At 40.7% G+C, this 18,985-nt stretch overlaps 1 protein-coding gene across 3 annotated transcripts in view; it reads left to right on the top strand.

Moving 5' to 3' along the window:
• Window positions 1-18,985, top strand: part of arhgef4 (Rho guanine nucleotide exchange factor (GEF) 4) — a 113,450-nt gene that overhangs the window by 33,016 nt on the left and 61,449 nt on the right. For 2 of the 3 annotated variants that reach the window (XM_034706438.1, XM_034706436.1), the window contains exon 3: window positions 12,100-16,689. In XM_034706438.1, coding sequence (XP_034562329.1) covers window positions 12,100-16,689 — 4,590 coding nt within the window. The remainder of the gene's footprint in view (window positions 1-12,099; window positions 16,690-18,985) is intronic. The other variant, XM_034706437.1, reaches the window with a different exon arrangement.

Here is an 18,985-nt window from a genome sequence, read left to right as displayed (position 1 = left end):
ATGTTTTCTCAATAAAACAGTGACTAGGAATGTAAAGATTAGCATTAGTTATCTTCTTCTGGGGGAAAATGTTTTTCATTGGGGTCGGGCAATTTGGGGAAAAATATTGTCTCATTATTTTCCTATGGCAGGATCACGATCTGGATTTCATCACACTTCTTTTTCAAGTTGTTTTTAAGCCTTTTCTGACCATCAGACAACATTTTATAACAAAATAATTATTTTCCTGAGTTCTGAACATTTTTTAATTCACCAAATTTTGCCTTTTCTGCACAATTTCATAATTTTGATCTTGTCTTGTGTCCTCTGAACTTTTAGTGTTCATCATTCTCACATCATGATAAAAACATTAATTTGAAAACATGTCAACTTTAAGAGTTCTTGTGTTTCTTCTTTATTGCCGTCTTAAAGAATTCCCAGAGCTTTGGCTTTAGACAGGTAGTCCATATGAAGCTTTTTGAGATGTTTCTGGATTGACTTTAGTTTTGTTTGTGCACTTGAAAGAAACTGCAAATGTACAGATGATTCAGACGGTGATTAAGTTATGTGCTATAAGCAACACAATTTAAGATAGAAGCTTGGGGCCATAAATAAATGGACCTCGGGCCACAATTGGCCCCCGGGCCGTACTTTGGACATGCCTGGTTTAGAGGATTACGAGTGAAAACAAAGCCTAGCCAAGTAACACAAGCCCAGACATTTCTCACCACTTGTTACTTCATCAATTTTAATAACTTACAGTACATGTGAGAAATAAATGTTACTCAAAACACAGTGACAATTAATGCTGAAAGCTCAAAGCAGAAAATATTTTGCCCCTTAGTCAACCAATGAAAAGCTAGCTATTCATCTTTGTGACCCATATTTGTGGGACATGTTGTAATTGCATTCCTTTTCCCTCCCTCCAGCACCCAGTCTTTTTTTTGAAAGCACTATTTAATAACACAAAAGATCCGATCTTTCCATCACATCCTTTATATTGATTCATTCTGGAGAGTTTACAGAGTCCAGGTGAAATGAAACGATAGGTTTTGTTGTTTCGTACTCGAGCAGGAGGACAGAATAATGAAGTCTGTAAAGAGTCACATGCGATCTTTCCTGTTCTTTCCCACACTGTGTTATTGGTATTCCGACCCAGATCTCTGAGGCCTGTTTTGCCTTCCTTTGTGCTATGTTTCCATGGTAGTGTCCTCTGGAGGGGGGACAGGCTTGGTTAAGTAAGAAGGGTGCGTGTGTCTGTGTTTGTGTGTTTGTTTGTGTGTGTGTGTGTGTGTGTGTGCAAGTGTGTGCGCATGTGTAGTTGCATACATATCAAAAAGCAGACCTCACTCCAAGAGTGCAGCAGCTAGCAAAGGGGACATTTCAGATGTTCACTGTTTGTCAAGTTTTTATACAAATCATTATAAAAACATGTGTTTAAGATATTAAGCACAAAGAGAACCTGCAGGTGTTTGGTAACTAAAATCAGGGGAAAGGACTTGGACTGGAATTTGCACATCTGCTATGATTATTATCCACTCTCATGTCAGATATCTGGAATTATAGTAAATTATGAAAAACTTGAAAAGGTGCCAAAACATAGATGTGTCCTGACTGACTACTCTTGAACTTCATCTAAGCCCACATGAACATGATTAATAGTCCTCCTTATAACAAATACTAAATTCCTGTCTATAACAACCAAACACCAAATTGCATGGCAAGCTAAGTTGTCTACTTTCTGATTTAACAAAACTTAAAATAAAACTATGATTTACACATTTTCATAACAGTTTAACAATGGTTTTATTTCTTTACTTCAAAAAAAGGTAGATTCCGCTTTTGGAACAGGGTTCATAGCAACAGTAAACTCTGCAGCTTTCTAAGAATTATTAGCTGTTGTTATTTACGTATAATTAAACATTCTAGCTAGGGATGCACCGATCCTACTTTTTAGATCCTGATACCGATATCGATACCTGGGCTTTAGTATCTGCTGATACCGATACTAGCTGATCCGATCCCCGTATTGATTTAATAATCTCTACTCCTTAATGTGAGGATATAATCATGTTTTGGCAACTTCAGGCTTTTCTGACTTTGTAAACCAAAATAAAATGAACATTTTTAAACTCACAGTATCATTATTCAAGAGATTCTAAATGTGTACCAGCAGTTTGGTGAGTTAATCTTCATAACCAACAGATATTACAATTGAACTGTCAACCTCAGCGGTGGATAAGAGGAATTAAATATTCTGTATAAAAAAAACTGCTTCAAATGAGAAAATAAAAATATGTCCACGTAGTGTTTCCATAGAGTGTTTCCCAGAGAAGTACAGTGTACCTGTGGCTGGGATTAAAATCATTGAATACATTATTACTCTACCCAGCTTTGCCCTTACTGTTTCCCTTCTCTGCATCTGATATTGTGACATTAATCAGCACATTTTGTAAAGACGCTGATGACGTAGGAGACGCACATTGCTGTTGTAAACACAGAAAAGCATAGAACTGATATGAATAGATCTGCCATATGGATCGGCACTATATATCGGCCCTTTGTCACTGATATCCGATCTAGCTTTTTGAGTCCGATCTAGCCGATATCCGATACCAGGATCAGATTGGTGCACCTATAATTCTAGCAGTCTAAGCACGCCCCATGTACAGAGGCTAAAGTCCTTGTTGCAGCGGTCACTGGCTTGATACCAGGCCTTGACCATTTGCTTGTCGTGGTGATATTTACAGTAACTTCCATTAGCTCAGTGTTCCGTCTGTCTCCGCTCTGCTAAAGCATCAGAGCCAATAGATGTTTTTTTTTTTTTAAAGTTATGTTTTTTGGGCATTTTGCCTTCATTGGATAGGAAAGCTGGAGAGAGACAGGAAACGCGGAGAGTAGAGAGTTGGGGAAGACATTCAGAAAATGGTAGAGGCTGGGAGGTGAACCTGCTATCGCCTCTGTATATAGGGCGTGCACTAAAACCACTTGGCCAACGGCCCCTGAAGCTAATAGATTTATATTCTAGTAGATATGTGTGCTTCCACTGGCTCCACTCCATTGTGTTTCTAGTCCGTTCCAGCTTTGGAAATCCTGAGCCCTCCACAGCAGATACAACATTAAGTTGACTTTCAGAGTAAAACACTGCAATGATGTCAGATTGTGTATCGCTTGACGACATCAACAAACCGTCTCAATGAGCGGAGCCAGGCCTGGAGTCAACAGGTTTGAGATTTTCAGAGGCCAATGAGGTCAACGTGGAGGAGGAGAGGCTCATCATGGAGGTGGATTCAGTAATTACTGTGGGAAATTCTTGGTCTCGTGACTCCAGCTGTCCAGCATTGGTGCTCTGTGCTGCGCTCTGAAAACGCAGGGAGCACTGACCCAAAATGACCTTGTATTGCTACATTTTGAAGAGCAAACTATAAGTTTATGTTGAATTACAGCAACCTTGCTCTAAGAAAATACATGAATTAATAACATATACAATGAACCCCTTTTATGCATCAAAAACAGTCATCACTGCACAGATTACATTCAGCAATCAAGGCTAAAAACTGATTTTCAGAAAAGTCATGGCTGCTCATGAATGCTTTGCCAGCTACAATTCAGTGCAACATTGAAATTAGTTCTATTGAGTTATTTTAATCAAACTTTAATTTTTAAGGTTAACAGAAAAGCACATCTTTGTGATCTTATAGTCTGTATTTATATTCAGAGCAAGAAGTGGAGTTTACTGTAAAATATTTGAATCATATATGTTATGACAGCTAAGTTTAAAACATACAGAAAGAGAAATAGTCCATTAAGAGGAGAGGCTTTATTTTGGAACATTTGGGACTGGACCTAGGCTGTGAGGCCGTCTCTCTCTAGGATCACATGATCCAGCCTGACAGGGTTGATGTGAGCCAAGATTTATAAGTTCATTAAAGAATGTTTTCTACAAACACAAACCTTGTTAGCAATACAAAGGCTCAGTGAGGTCTGTTTAGAGCAAACAATCTTTTGTATTAGGATCTGCTTCTGTGATTTGGTAAACCTTTTTCACAGCAGTTTTCTTTTTTACTGTACTCTGACATTTAAAATCTGTGAAATGAGGCTCATTGAGTGTGAATGATCTTTCACCACAGGTGATTTCCTGTGGTTAATCAATAAAGTGCTCTTGATCTCAAGTCTTTAATCTAAGTTGCCTTGCTTTTCTTGCTCTCTTTCTCAAGAGTAAAATAAAATGTGTCCTCTCCAGTGAATGTAAGCTGTTGTTTAAGACAGCAGTGCTTTGTATTCACTGTGAACATTTAGCAAAGCAAATGTGCTCTGGCATCTTCCATGGTCAGTGTTGACCTTTTCAGTTATTCATGCTAACTGACATCAGTTTAATCAAATCTGTGGTTGAGTGACATCAAATAGTGTTCTGTCTTAGTGCATTTAACATAATGAAAGCAACCACATGTGCATTTTAAATGCAAGCGTCAGTGTCAGACTGTGGGCTCTTACATGATTCCATTACAAGGCGGGATATTTACCCCCTGTTATGCCTCAACTACAAGCTGTGTGTATGTGCGTGTGTGTGCGTGCCTGTCTTAGTGTTTCTGTAGTATGTGGTGCCCCTGCTGCGTGTTAACAACAATCTTACTCCATAATGTGATGTGAAACCACACACTGCTGTTTCGGGGTGCACTGTGTAAGTGATGGCGGAACTTTGTTCTGGTGCTGTTGCGGAGACGCAATCTGTAAGAGGCTAACGTGTTATAGGCTCAGCTTAACTACCAATAAAGTTGCACTGGTTCGGCTCAGTTAGGGGAGTGGGCGCCCCATGTACAGAGGCTATTCTCTTCATTGCACTGGGCATAGAATTAAGTCCTGATCCAGACAAGATTTGCTGCATCTCTGTCCCCACATTTATTTTCTCCCTCTCCTGTCACTTTGTTCATTGTGTTTTTATTTAATGTAAATGTGGCATGGATATCTGTCTCAATAAAAATCAGTTCATTTTACTGAGATGTTTTAACTGGTTGTGAAGTCTCAGTTTAAAACTAATGCGTTCTTTATTACTTATCAAATAGGGGTGTAATGATTCTTTTTAACAGCGATTCGATTCGATTCATGATTCGTGGTTGCCGATACGATTAAAGGGCGATGTTGGTTAATTTAGAACGATACGATCTGAAATGATTCAGTGACTTGAAATCAATCAATAACTTTTTAGACAAAAATTCAACCAGTGTGACCATGAAATAAATACCTTGATACTGGACAGTCCTAGGTTCCTGTTGTTTCTTGTAAGGGAATCAGGTATACATTAATTATGGATCTATAAAAAAAAGGCCTAAGGCTTCTGCAGAGCTGATGTTACCTTGGGCTGCTGCTGCAGCTGGAACGATGCGGTGCCTTGACGGCCGTCGTTGTGTGAAATCCCACGGCGCCTTAGTGGGTGGTTGGATAGATTTGTTGTGTTGCCATAGTACTTTACTTTGCCTTTACATATCCTACCAACAGCAAGCGACTTATTTAGACTTTGCAAAAGCCAAAGTGTTTCCACTCTCTGGACCGTGTGGCTCGATAACTTCTTGCTCGCTGGCTTCTCCTCTGCCTTCCGCCATGCTATGTTTTGTTGTCTGCTGGCGCGTGGCGATGACGTCACAGACAGACAGACTGAATTGTGTAACGTTTAATGTCTTTATCATTAAAAGTGCTTAAAGTCTCTCTCTCTCTCTCTCTCTCTCCAACCCCAACTCGGTGGAAGGAGATGGCTGTCTAACATGAGTCTGGTTCTGCTCGAGGTTTCTGCCTGTTAAAGGAAGTTTTTCCTTGCCGCTGTAATTTGCTAAATACTGCGAGGTGCAATGCTCATGGTGGATTAGGATGAGATAAGATCTAGTCCTGTCAGTAAGAGAGAACTGGATCGTATCCTGTCTTGATGTATGGCCTCTGTTAATAAACTAGCATACGGTCTAGACCTACTCTGTTTGTAAAAGTATCTTGAGATAACGTTTGTTGTGATTTGGCGCTATACAAATAAAGATTGATTGTTAATTAGAGTCTGTTTTATAACGTGATGGACTATAATTTGGTCTCTAAAATTTGTGCGGTTGCAGTCATTGGCAGGCAGACCAAAAAAGTACATTTTTGAGATTGTATTTTAAAACTTAGGGTATTTGTATGTATGCTATAGCTTCCATCATGTGTGAATGTTGGCAACAGCTTGTTCTGCCTTTTCTCTTATGAATAAATGAGCAGCTGTTATAAATAGATACAGGTGGCTGCTGTAACCACACCTCCATTTATCAAGTCTGCTCTGTTTCCTGTGTAACCACAGATTACCATAAAACCATATCTCTTTATGTGAGGAAACTGGTGGGTTTTTTTCGACTCAGAAAAATGAGATTGTGTTTTGTGTCATATGTCGTATTGTTAGTGAGTCAGACAAAAAGACAGTGAATGTGACTGGTTTGAGTGGAAGTCAGGTCCAGCTCTGGGTGCAGTGAAGAATGGGGAATATTGTCTTGAACAGTATTTTGGAGAGGAGAAAGACAGGCTTTGTTCATGTCTCTGATTATTCATGTTAGTGTGTTCATGCAAACAGTGTTTGTAGGGCCGTGATGTGTGTATGTGTGGTGGCACAATGGTTAGCTGTTCCCAAAATGGCTGCAGCACCCACGTCCACATTCTCTCAGTGCGGGGTGTGGCAGCATGCTCCAGGTCATCAGGATGACGATGGGATGCCAAGGCTACTTATGTTAGCTTTGGGAACAAGGAGACAAAGACATGAGAGCAGGGAGTGAAATTTGAAACCTGGATTAAAGGCTCGTCAAAGACAGGTATTCTGTGTGCTTTTTATATTCAGATGCAGGATCAAATGTCACTGTAATTTACTGGTCTGCATGTTTCATTCAAGTCAAGGTGTGCAAGTGATGGTGTGTTTTGAGAGGAGGGGGGGAACCACTGACTGTGAGTTAATTTGAAATTCTTCTTGTCACCCTGCATCCTCACATTTATTGCAGATGTTCGGTGCAGAAACTCCTACATAGGATGAACACTGATGACATCTGATACATTTATATTTACAGTAGTTACTAGGGGCAATTATAGGATCAGACCATGAGGGGGCTCAGCCTGCAGAGATAGTGAGATGGAGAGTTCCTTGCAAGTGTTCATCTCTACTGCTCAACTAAACAACCATATTTTCCTACATATGATGGTTCATTTGCATCCATAATAGAAAAAAACACACAAGTTTTACATCAATAAATGTTTTTCAAGACAGTTAAAACTTTCCTTTCTGCAAAGGTACTGAGTTTGCACATGTCTTATTATTATAATTACTACAGATATTATTTTTACAGCTAAGAGGAGGTTGGAGAGAATCCAAAGCTGATGAGTGGTTAACTTAACAATGCATCAATTATTATAATACAGTTACATAATACACATTATTCAGTATGTAACATACTCACTGTTAATTAGAATGCTTTTTTCTTGTGTAAATGATCTGGGTCCTCTCATCACTACTTTAACATCTTTTCTGTTCATAGAAGAGACAACAAAATGTAATTTCTCCAAAAATACATACCGTTAGCATTTTTAACCTCTGTCACAATGTGCAGAATAGTGAAGATTCACAAATTAACAAAAAGGCAAAACATGAATCAAAAGTTGGCAAAAAATGTCCATTAATAAAATCCAAAAAGGTCCAGACGAAAATACAAAAACCACCACAGGGAGCATGAGGAAAAACACAAAGAAGACTCAGGGAGGATGTCATGATCCAACAACACAAGGGAGGAAACACAGGGGCTGTTTTCGAGACTGCCTGCTACATACTACCTACTAATGTAGTACTGCCTACTACATACTGCGTTTGAATTTAGTATCTAGTATTGCTGTTCTGTGCGATCTGTTATGCAGCATTCTGGGCCAGACATCACTGGTTTTCCGGTTTCGTAAAGCGGAAGTAAACAACGGCCAAGCTGATTGCAAAACTGCTTCTTTAGCATCACTTATGACTTAAAAAGTTAAGAAGTGGCTAATATGGAATTTAATGATTTTCACAGCACCTAAAAACAAAATTCTACTGTCAAAAAAAAATAAAAAGAAGAAGTGTAATGTAAGCGCTGTGCATTGTGGGAAACGGTACATGAGGCAGACTGGTCCGATGCATACTGAGAAATGTTTCCGTAAACATCCGGGGAGTTTTGGCTTACTGCAGATTTTGCTCTTCTTCACATACTACTTACTACATACTGGATTTTGGCCAAATCAGTACGTACTGCTAGTATAGTAGGCGGTTTCGGAAACAGCCCCAGAACTCAAACACACACACACACACACACACACACACACACACACACACACACACACACACACACACACACACACACACACACACACACACACACACACTGACCTTGAAGAGTGAGATCCCTTCCTGAATTGCAACTTTAATGCTAGGGATAGAGTCCATAATCAATTTTATTTTATCATTATTATTGTTTGTTTTTTTTCTAATGATAAAATCAACGGGAGCTTTAAGTGACCGAGTAACTCAGATCAAGTTGTTGTTCTCTAAGACATCAGAATGCTTTTTGATTGTCTTCCCTCCCCTGGATATTGAATCCTGGTGTCGCTGCCTGCAAACTACTTCAAAATCAACATTTTAGGAACCAAGAAAATTGCTGCGTTCTGTGTATTAAACTGGTTTAAATGGTTTTTCAAGTTAATAAATGGCAGTCTGACTTAAAGCCAATGCAGTGCATGTTATTCCCAAACTGCACTACTTGAAAGTGCTATGCGTTGACTTCAGTATGTCTTCCACAACCATATTTTTGCCCTTACCCTGACCTGAGACTTCCAACATTTGAAGTCTACCTATAACCTAATATTACATAAACCACAAATTATAATAAATATATATTGAGAAAGTTCAGCAATGAAGGAATAACATTCTGGTATGATTCCCAGGATGACCCCAGGACTTCCTGGCTCTTAGTTAGGGTTCAATGTGATCGTGTTTTCTGTGTGTGTTTCGTGAGACTCTGCACGTTCCTACTGACAGACAGTCAAGGGAAAGCTTTTAATTTTCTGTCTCAGTGGGTTGTTAGTCCTGATTGTCTCCTCTGTTAGTTTACTGTGTCTCTTCCTGCTACAGAGGGCTAATAACATGAGCCATGTGCTTGCTTGGGTAACTGTGGTGAGAAGCTAGAGTGTTGTGCCTCAATCAGCCAGTCCACTATATGTTGGAAAGGGAGCTCTGCTAAGCCTTTAAGCTGCTTTGAGACACTCAACTATAATTAATTAGCAGAAAATAACACTGGCCACTCTGTGAATGGATTAACCAATGAGTGGAGTTTTTGGTTTTTGGTCCCGCCCCTTAGGCTGAGGGGTTGTCCGTATTGGTGTAGAGCTGGTCAGTGGGGGATGTGAAGCTGGTCAGTGGGGGACGTTATTATTTGTCATGTCTACAGGATTTGGGGCCGCAGTAGACTCTTATTACATCAATGTTGCATTAGCTTTCAATATTTTGTGATTAAAAATGCACATAAAAAGTTTCATGAACTAGGAAATGTTTTTTATTATTGTATTATAGCTGCAAGAAATAAACAGTTCAACCTAAAAATAACATGACAGTTTAAACTGGAAGTACGCTCATAGAAATGGAAACATTGGTGGTGTTTAAAATGGCTGTTACTGCAATGCTCCAATTTTTTACCATATCCAAAATGTGTTCTTAGAGCCTGAAGGAGGAATAACTAAGCCTTTTGTTATCTTCATTGAATTGCATGTATTTTTCTAAGTTAAAGGGTTTCGCAATAACACACAAACGAGTCATACCATGTCTGACATCACCATTTCTGATATCATTGGCATGAAATTGTACAACAAACACAATGTTGGATTATCGAGATGATATAATGCATACAGTTTTGTCCAGTTGATTTACACAGACTGATAGTGACTGATCAAAGAACCAGCAGATTTGCTTCTATTATTTTGCTAGTGTGAATACTTGTGAGTAGCCATGTTATAAAAAATTAGGATAATCAGACTTACTGTATAAACATCCAAAATCTATGCATGTCCAACATCTACACTGTGAATCTGTGAATTGTAAATATTTAACATTACAATACAGACATTTTTTTCCAGAGTCAGATTTTTTGGTTAACTTGTAGAAGTGGTCGACAAAACCGTCCTTACTTAACTCTGCAGAGACTCAAAAGAAGAATCAGAGATAACAGTGTTACTTTTTTTTTATGAGCCCAAATAAAGATTGAATGTGTCGATTGAGTTAGCTTTCTTTTGCTTGCCCTTGAGTTGAGTTGAGTTGTCATGCAACCGACACTGCTCTGAGTTGCAGGTCTTGTATTTATAGCCAGGCTTCTTAATGTCTTTCCTCGTTATTGAGACACTGAGTTCACTGTGAACCTGCTGTGTTGAGGACGGATTAAGTCCTAGCTGCTGTAGAGGATCCACTTCTTTGACATGCAGTGGAACGGGACGGTCCTCTTCTTGTTATGTCAGCAGTTATCTTCCGACATGGTCTCATGTGAAGGCCATGCTTTGCACGTTGATGAAAAAAGGATGGATCTGAATTGGCTCTTAGCACTAAGAACAATAATGGAAGAAAAAGAAGGAGGAAGAAGAAGAGAGCAGTGGGAAGCTTATGAATGTAGTAGAAGGACAGTGAAGACCCTCTGAGCGCATTGTGTGGTTATGCTCTTGAGCATATGTGTGAGGGACATCATGGGAGTAGTGTTCAGCTGGTTTGCTGCTCGCTTTCACACTCTGGTGTTGGATACAACTGATGCATTGAAGCACTTGACAGTAAGTGACATTTTTCAAAGCACTGGATACTACAAGTGATGTGATTGTGTGTTTTAGCAACCTGTTTTTGATGAGGTTAACATTTGCTCGAGCAGTACTAGCAAAGGGGAACATTTGGGATCATTTCTTGTTGACAGGATTATTTTTGATTATATATTTACTTCTAGACTTGGTGTTTCATTTCTTAATTCTGCGTAGGATGTAGCTAATTGTGTGCAACACTTCGAATCAAGATCGATTACCCCAAGGAGACAGCAGAGTGTACCGTACCGTATCATATTGATCGTATCGTATCGTATCGCCTGTTGTGGTGTGGTGTGGTGTCATATCATATCGTATCATGTCATATCATATATTGAGTTGTCTAACTATTATTTATTTCTTAGAAATCACTGTGTATCTACTTTCCCTTTATTCCACCTGTTTGTTTACAGATGTGATTACTCCAGTTATCTCCAGCTGATTATGTGCTTCTGTTGAACTAGGTGCCAGATTGACACTATGTTAACAACAACCTCAACCCATTAAATTCAATAATTGTTATCATCGTCATTGACTTTTTGGTCATAATGAGCAAAATTCACTCCAGTTGTAAACAGCTGAGCATACAGGGCCAGTCAAAACAACGCATCAGAACCAGCTGCATGCAGGAAATACAGCTGCTGTAGATATGAGTCAATTTGAGGAGGACAAAGACCTCTTATTTAAGTATTTGTTCTACTTGTGTAACAGTTTATAGATTATCTTACTATTTTGGCACTGTTGGTTTTTCTTTCGGGGCTGGCTAAAACATGATTTGGGGGATGCTCAAAGTTCCTCAATTCAGTTAAAGTAAAGTATGGTGATCTCCATTCAGTACTGGAACATAGCACATGACAAGATTTCTCCTAGTAATGCTAGCTGTCTGTCAAGCATGGGCAACAAACTTTCAGAGAATTCAGGCTTGGCAGCTGTTTCCAAAATAATATTTATAATATGTATGCAGATTTTCTTATCATTGATTTTTCTCTTCACAAATAAAAGGAAGACTTTCCAATTTACTTACATTTAAAAAAAAATGTAATAAATCGAAGTTCAAAATCTGAAAATTTTCACCAACTAAATGAAGAAAATCTGTCCACTATGATTGTACAATACATTGTGTATATTTTTAATCTAAATTAAAATCAATACTTTACATTTAGCCTTCTGCAGGATTACTCATAAAGTGTTTGGATGAATGAAAATCAGCGTAGAGATAACCTTAACCCTGTCATTACCGCTCTAATTTCAACTATCTCCTTTACTGTCTCTTCACAGCCCCAGGCAGCCCTTCAAGACTGCCCCCACTCTGATGAAATATGTTCAGTGGAGGGTGATTTGTGTCCTGGCTCGCTGGAATGGTGTGAGAGAGGCATTGGAGAGGCTGACACGTCTGATGAGTATTTTGACTTCCGCTCTTGTCACAGTGACACTCTATCAGAATTGAGTCCTGATGAGGAGGACTCGGTGGATGCCCTGCTGGGTTTGGAGGATGCCTATGTTGGCCGACTGGCATTGGACGGCAGCTTCCACTCTTGCCAGAGCAGAGCCAGGCGAAGAGAGTCAGTGACATCCAAGGACTGTTACAGAGATGCAACAGAGACTTATGTTGAACAATCCACGTGTAGTCTGAGAAACAGCCCAGAGAACAATGTGGACCCTGACAGCGCCAGATACCTTTGCTCTGTTGAGATCCAACCCCATCAAAGAACTGAGAACGTAAAATCAGACTTTGACCAAAAGCAGTCCTGCTTACAGGCTGTGTGCTCAGAAACTCATCTCAAGGGAAACACAGAGCCATGCAGCTTATATGCACAAAGCCAAGAAAACAATGAAACATTTGACACAAAGGTAAATTGTACACAAGACACTCAGGAAGTGAAGTTACCTGCACTGCCTGAAGTAAGCACCTCCAACAGATGTCATGCATCTACAGACTTGCATGAAACATGTATGATACGTATAGACTCCGGAGGAGACAAGATAGTGGATACACAGCGACAGCAAAGCAAACATGAGAAGAGGTTACAGACAGAACACATAGATAGAGTTAGAGACACGGGGGAAGAAGGATTAGAAATCTGGGATGTAGCAGATGATAATGCTGAGCATTTCAGAACTTACTCATGGGAGGACAACACATGTTTAGATAGATGCAACGATGACTGTAAAGATAGACTTCTCAGAAGAGGACATCTAGAACATCAGGGTGTGACAAATGAAGACACTGAGATAGAGACTAGAATAGTGCACAGTAAGGACAAGGTGTACCTGTGCAAGACTGTGGGGACATACTTCAACAGAGCAGATCACAAAATAGAGTGTAAAGAAAAGGAATGCGTCACTTGCAGAGGGAATGTCACAGATGTAGATGCACAAACATTTGCACAACTGGGCTCTAAGTCTGAGACAAAACACAAAGACTCCCAGTTTGAAAGAGATTTTTTTGAGGCATGTCCGGACATCACAGAGAGACGTAAAAAGTCAAATGGTGTATCACATAGCACAAAGCCAGAGCTTAAGGACACACTTGGTACACAAATCAGTTTATTGGCTCATGATGCGGATATTTGCTACCCTCAATCTCTTTGTGAGGAAGTTTGTACTGATGCGATAAACCCCAAGGATAAGGCATGGGTGTCACATGTCTGCTTCCAGGCAGAGCAAATCGCATGTTTCGGTGCTACAACGGAGGGAACCAAGCAACCTGGGACAGTAAATGAAATTTGTTCCTCCATCACATTTTCCACAGGAACAACAGCTACCTTCTCATCGGATACCTGCGCTTCTGAGCCAGCGGCCTCACATGTCCCATCACCTGACTCAGGCAGGAAGGAGCTTTCTGAGGTGAAACCGGATCAAAAACAATCTCAGAGCACAAGGTTACAACCACTGCAAGTTCCAGATCCAACTCAAGATTTAATCCCTAATCACTTGGATCGGGGTGCTGCTGCAATAGAAATATCCACTTGTAGGCGGCTCCATTCTTTGGAAAAGCTCACACTTTCTGGCTCTGCAGACCAAGGGCCTTGCTCAATCAAAATTAGATCTGACATTGATCAAGGGTCTGACGAATCCCTGCCTCCTCAGACATTATCAAAGAATCTGCTGTTTTCTTCTGGCAAACAAGAGACAGAGGATATCTCGCCCTTGTTATTAAGGAACTTTGAAAGAGAGAGGTGGAAGGTACGACCACCCTGCTCTCTTCTCTTGAACAATAAGAAGCCAGAGGTGGAGCGCAGCCAGGATAATCTTCACCAGGAAGAAATTGTGGAAGCAGTAAGCAACATTAATCTTTCACTTTCACAGTTTAGCACAACAGAGCTTTCTGAGCGGAGAACAATTCCTATAGCTTTTGCCAGGGATTTAGAAGCTTATTCTACACATGTGCCTGGTGAGATACATCAAACATCAACATATCGTGCTGGTCATGAGTCTATTCAGGAAAGTTACAGAAAAGACCAAGATTTAGCTCAGAATGTGAATCCAGCAAACATTAAAACAACTGTCAGCACAACTTCTAGTTATTGTAAACAAGTTTGTCATCAGCATACAACCCCTGAACCTCATTGTAGACTCCAAGCCCCTCTTTCTCTGCTCTCAGACCCCAATAATAACACCGGTGCCAATTTAAAAGGTGTAGATAGAGGGGGCAGTGTAGGCTGTTCCTCAGGGGAAACCCGTAACATCTTTCAAAGTATTGGAAGAAAAGATTGTTCCCTTGTTGAGCCATCAACCAATGTGATATCTGACCTGGAGGGCACGGGCAAGTCCCAGGTGTTTCAGTCCTCACTGCACCAGAGGCATAGCTGGAGCAGTGAGGACTCTGGCCTGGTTAGCTACAGCAAATTAAGGTCGGCTAAAACAGATGAGCTAAACGACTTACAGAGAGAGAGCAGCCGAGGAAACAACACTGTTGTAGAAAGTCAGGAGTGTAAGCGTGCTAACTCAAAATTACATGAAGGCCCCTCAGTGTCAGGTTCAGGGAGCCGAGACCTTTTAGTGGACAGTAAATCTAAAGAAGAACATTGTTCTAGAAAAGCAGGAGATCAGAGCTTCCCTAACAGAGAAAGTATTGGCTTAGCCCAGTCATGCAAGGCCTATGCTCTAGCAGATGAGTGTAAAGACCACACACTGGTTAGCTTGCCAGCTCCACAACAGCAGGAAGTGATGGTAGTAAGGTACTCACAACCTGAGGTCAGCCTCAATCTGCTTGTTGCTAGTAGTTTAGAGCCTATTCTAGAGGCTGAGCGTCCACTAGAAAGTAATGACATGACTGATGACGATTCACAAATAGAAACCAAGGCAGAGTATCTTGAGGTCTTGAGGCCAGTTAACGTAGTAAAGGATAATGTCAACATTTCAAGTCCGAGTCCACACCACCAGCAAAACCAGGAGGATTATTTAAACACTTCTAAGTGGGAACTTGAGGAAAACCTTGTAAGCCAAGAGCACTGTAGACCTACGAATATTGCTTATGATGCTTTGTCTTACACCTCAGCTAGCAGCAGTTGTGATGACTTAGAAGATCCTCAGTTTGCTCTCTCGGCCAGAAATGCCAGCAGTGACAAAATGATCAAGAGAAGCAAAACAAAAGGCTACCAGACAGGAAGTAAAGGCTCTAAGTTTTCTGTCTTTTCTAAAATCCCTTCATTAAAGAAGGCTAAGGCCACAAAGGGTTCCAAGACTGAGGAGAGACCAAATGAGATTTCAGATGGAGGAGATGAGTGCCTTTTGACCGGGCAACAGTTGCAGAGGGACATCACAGACAATGAGGTTTTTTGTCAAGGTGACATCCATGACCAGACAGCTTACCAAGCATCTTCATCATTGCATTATGTGATGGATGAAGAATACTGTGGCTTTTTCTCTTCCAATCCCTATGTTCATCAGCTTGTGAGTAGAGGCAACAGCGTGGAAGGTAATGGGGAACCAGGTCTTGACAAACTCCGTGAGCAGGTCCAGTCGCCTAATGAGCAGACTTACAAGAGAAGCAGGAGCAGTGACAATTTAAACATCCGCATGCGCTTTGCACAAGCACACAAGTCCCTTTCCAGCCTATTTGAGTCCCGTTCAATGGACAAGGAGAATTGTGAGCAAGCCACTGTTGGTGCTGGTATGGATTCTGGTAAAGCAAAACAACCCTGGAAGAAACCAAAAAAGGCCAAGGAGGCTGAAGCGCTGAAAAGAACCCTTTCAATGCCAGATGGGGAATGTGGCAGCAAGGCTTCTGGACTTGAGTGCAGAGACTTTACGTCCTCTCCCCTCATGCACAGGCTCGGCAGTCAAGGATCGCCATCCTCTATCACATCCCTTCGCCACACTGATCCTCTCTCAAAGCGTGGAGTTCCACAAGGGAGTGTGAAAGAAGACCTCCACAGGTGTATATCAGAGGGCCAGCAGAGAAAATATTCACTTAATGATGACTCTGGTCTGTCATCATTTTCGGGTGACTATCCTGTCTCTCCGTCCGGTCAAACCAGCCCTGTCTCACCTTTAAGCCCCTGCTCTCTAGCTTCCCTTTCTCATCAGATTTCACCATCCCAGATCAGATACCACTTTGTAGCCAATGAGAACCTGACTGAGGGCCCTCTACGGCCAATGAGCCCTAAACCCAACAGCCCTAGACCCTCGGCTCAGCGCAAAATGTATCGTTACCCTTACTCAGCAAAAGCCGCTTCTGTCTCTCCTCTGGGCCAGTCGGTCAACGTGGAGGGACTGGCAGACCCCCCTGAGCGACCCAAAACCCTAAACCCTTCCACTAGCCCGCTAGGACTCAGCCTCAGCCCGCCAGATATGGCCGAGAGCAGCATTGACTGCCATTCACACGTCAGTCTGTTTTCCATTGGCAGCATCAACGACGTGGAGGTAAGGAAAAATCCTGTATGGAGTAGACACATGTTACGTCTTTATCAAGAAACTATAATGTTGTGCTATTGATTGTCAAATGTCCATGAAGTGCGAAATTACTTTTAAAAAAACTTTATTATATTAGGATGAGAAATGAATATGATTAAGCACCTGATTTGATAAAGGAAATGCCAGCTGTTTAGCAGTGTTGGCAAAGGGGGTGACCTTTGTTCAATTTACTAACATACAGTAGCTGATGGTATCATCTCTCACATGGCCTCTATGGGTTATCAGCTCTTTGGGAATAGGTTTCATTCCCACCTCCAAGTCTCCCAAAGTTATTTACTTACCAAAGTGTTTACAGTGTATGAACACAGTGTACGGTGCTTTGGTGCCCCTCAGGCCTCTGGCATGAGCCTTTTGGCCAAAGAAAAGAATTTTAGACGTTTATATAAGTAGCTTATACTTTTTATGCCCCAAGCCAACAAACAGTCTACTTAAGGATCTGAAGCAGCTGAAACTATTTCCTGCCAGAAACTTCAAACTTAACCATTTTCTTTTAGATGAGTTAACAGACATTACAAGAAACATGTTAGCTTATTTCTTGTGCGTCTTAAAGTTGTCTGTTCTTATTCTGTCTTATTATTTCTTTAATGTTATTACTCATTTCATAATATGTAATACTTGTTCAGTCTTTGTCCATCTGTGGATCACTTTGAGCTTCGCTATCCCATATCGACTGTGCTTGCAAATACATGTTTTACTGAAGGTTGGAACTGACATTTAAAAGGAGGCTATAGGTTCCAACTGACTTTATGTACCATGTATGAGATAAAACTCAATGATCTACCAACCAGCTTATTGCCAGGCACCATTTCTGCTAATTAATGCCAACATATGTGTAGCAACTACGAAGAGCCAAAAGCCGCTGAGAGGCTGACATTGGACCTAGTTAGTGTCGGACGCGCTTAAAGCAAAAATCACTAATGCACAAAAAGTAAGTTTAACCTTTTTATTAAAGAAAAAAGATAATCAACTCATGATAAGACCCAGCTCACCCCCTCTCACTGTCTGCAAACAAAAGAAGACAGGTGGCCTAAATGAGCTCAATATGCCCGCCCCTAACACATGACCCCACTGACCCCACAATAAACCATATCATAAACAAACAACAAAAATAACACCACAAAAAATATACAAACAATAAACTATCCTAAACATCAAAATGAAGATACAATAAACACGTGAATCCTTCATGGCTCCAAAATAAAATCCAAAATGCAGCAACAACAGAAACGGCAGAAAGGTTAAGCTCAATGACTTGAATTAGCTTAGGTGACTTAGCAGCACCCATCTGTCCTTCAATACAGTCCATCTATAAGTATGTATAACTTTGACCTTTATATAATTTTAGATACAAATAATAATAATTCCCTGTTTAGTTGTTTTGTATTGAGAGTTAGCTGTAGGCACGTGACTACCAGCCACAATTGCCGCTTAAAGAATAACTGGTTTTGACATTTCCTTGTTGGCTTAATTTCTCAGCCCTGGGGAATGCTGCATTTTGGCTACCAGTCAAAGAAATGAAAGAAAATAGTTCCCATATTGAGAATGCTTGCACTCACCCTCATCTCTTGATCCCCATTGATTAAGGAGACTGAATTTAATTGTATCATTAAATGAAAATAAATGTTAAATGTATGAAGAATGATGTACGATCTAAGTCCTGGGCTGGCATGGTGAACAAGTCTCTCATTCACTGTGGCTCTTTGTGAACTCGATGAGGAGCAGAGAAATATCAGCCCACAGTTGAATTTTTGGTTTCCATTATGATTAAGCTGCTTACCAACATCCTACCTCCCTGTCAGTTTCCACAATGGCCCTATACACACAGTCAGAAAGAGACAACTTGAGAACAACCCCCCCCCCTCTCCCTTTCCCCATGAGGAGGCTGTCTTACACATTTTAGGAAATAGGATTGGACTATGAAACAGCTCTTTCATCACAGGATTTCCCCCAACTTTGACTCCCACTCAGTACACAACACCCTGAAGTCTTGCCAGCTGCAAACTGTTCGCATAACCGGAACAGTTTGTGTGGGAATCTTGGGTTCTATTATTCTCTTATTATTACTCTCTATCCTTTTAAAGAATGATAGCAGGGGCTGAACTGCCTTTGTCTGACAATCATACCCAATGCACAAACCCCATGCACATGGGGACCTTCAATCCTCCTCACCAGCTATAGGGAAAGGACAAATTACACATTTTTTTATTATAAACTGATCAACAAAAACCACTATTGAATACAAAAA

This window comes from Notolabrus celidotus, chromosome 17, assembly GCF_009762535.1.
Source record: "Notolabrus celidotus isolate fNotCel1 chromosome 17, fNotCel1.pri, whole genome shotgun sequence".
Taxonomy (NCBI): Eukaryota; Metazoa; Chordata; class Actinopteri; order Labriformes; family Labridae; genus Notolabrus; species Notolabrus celidotus.
Note: the sequence above shows the minus strand (reverse complement) of the source record. Positions and strands in the feature narration are given on the sequence as shown.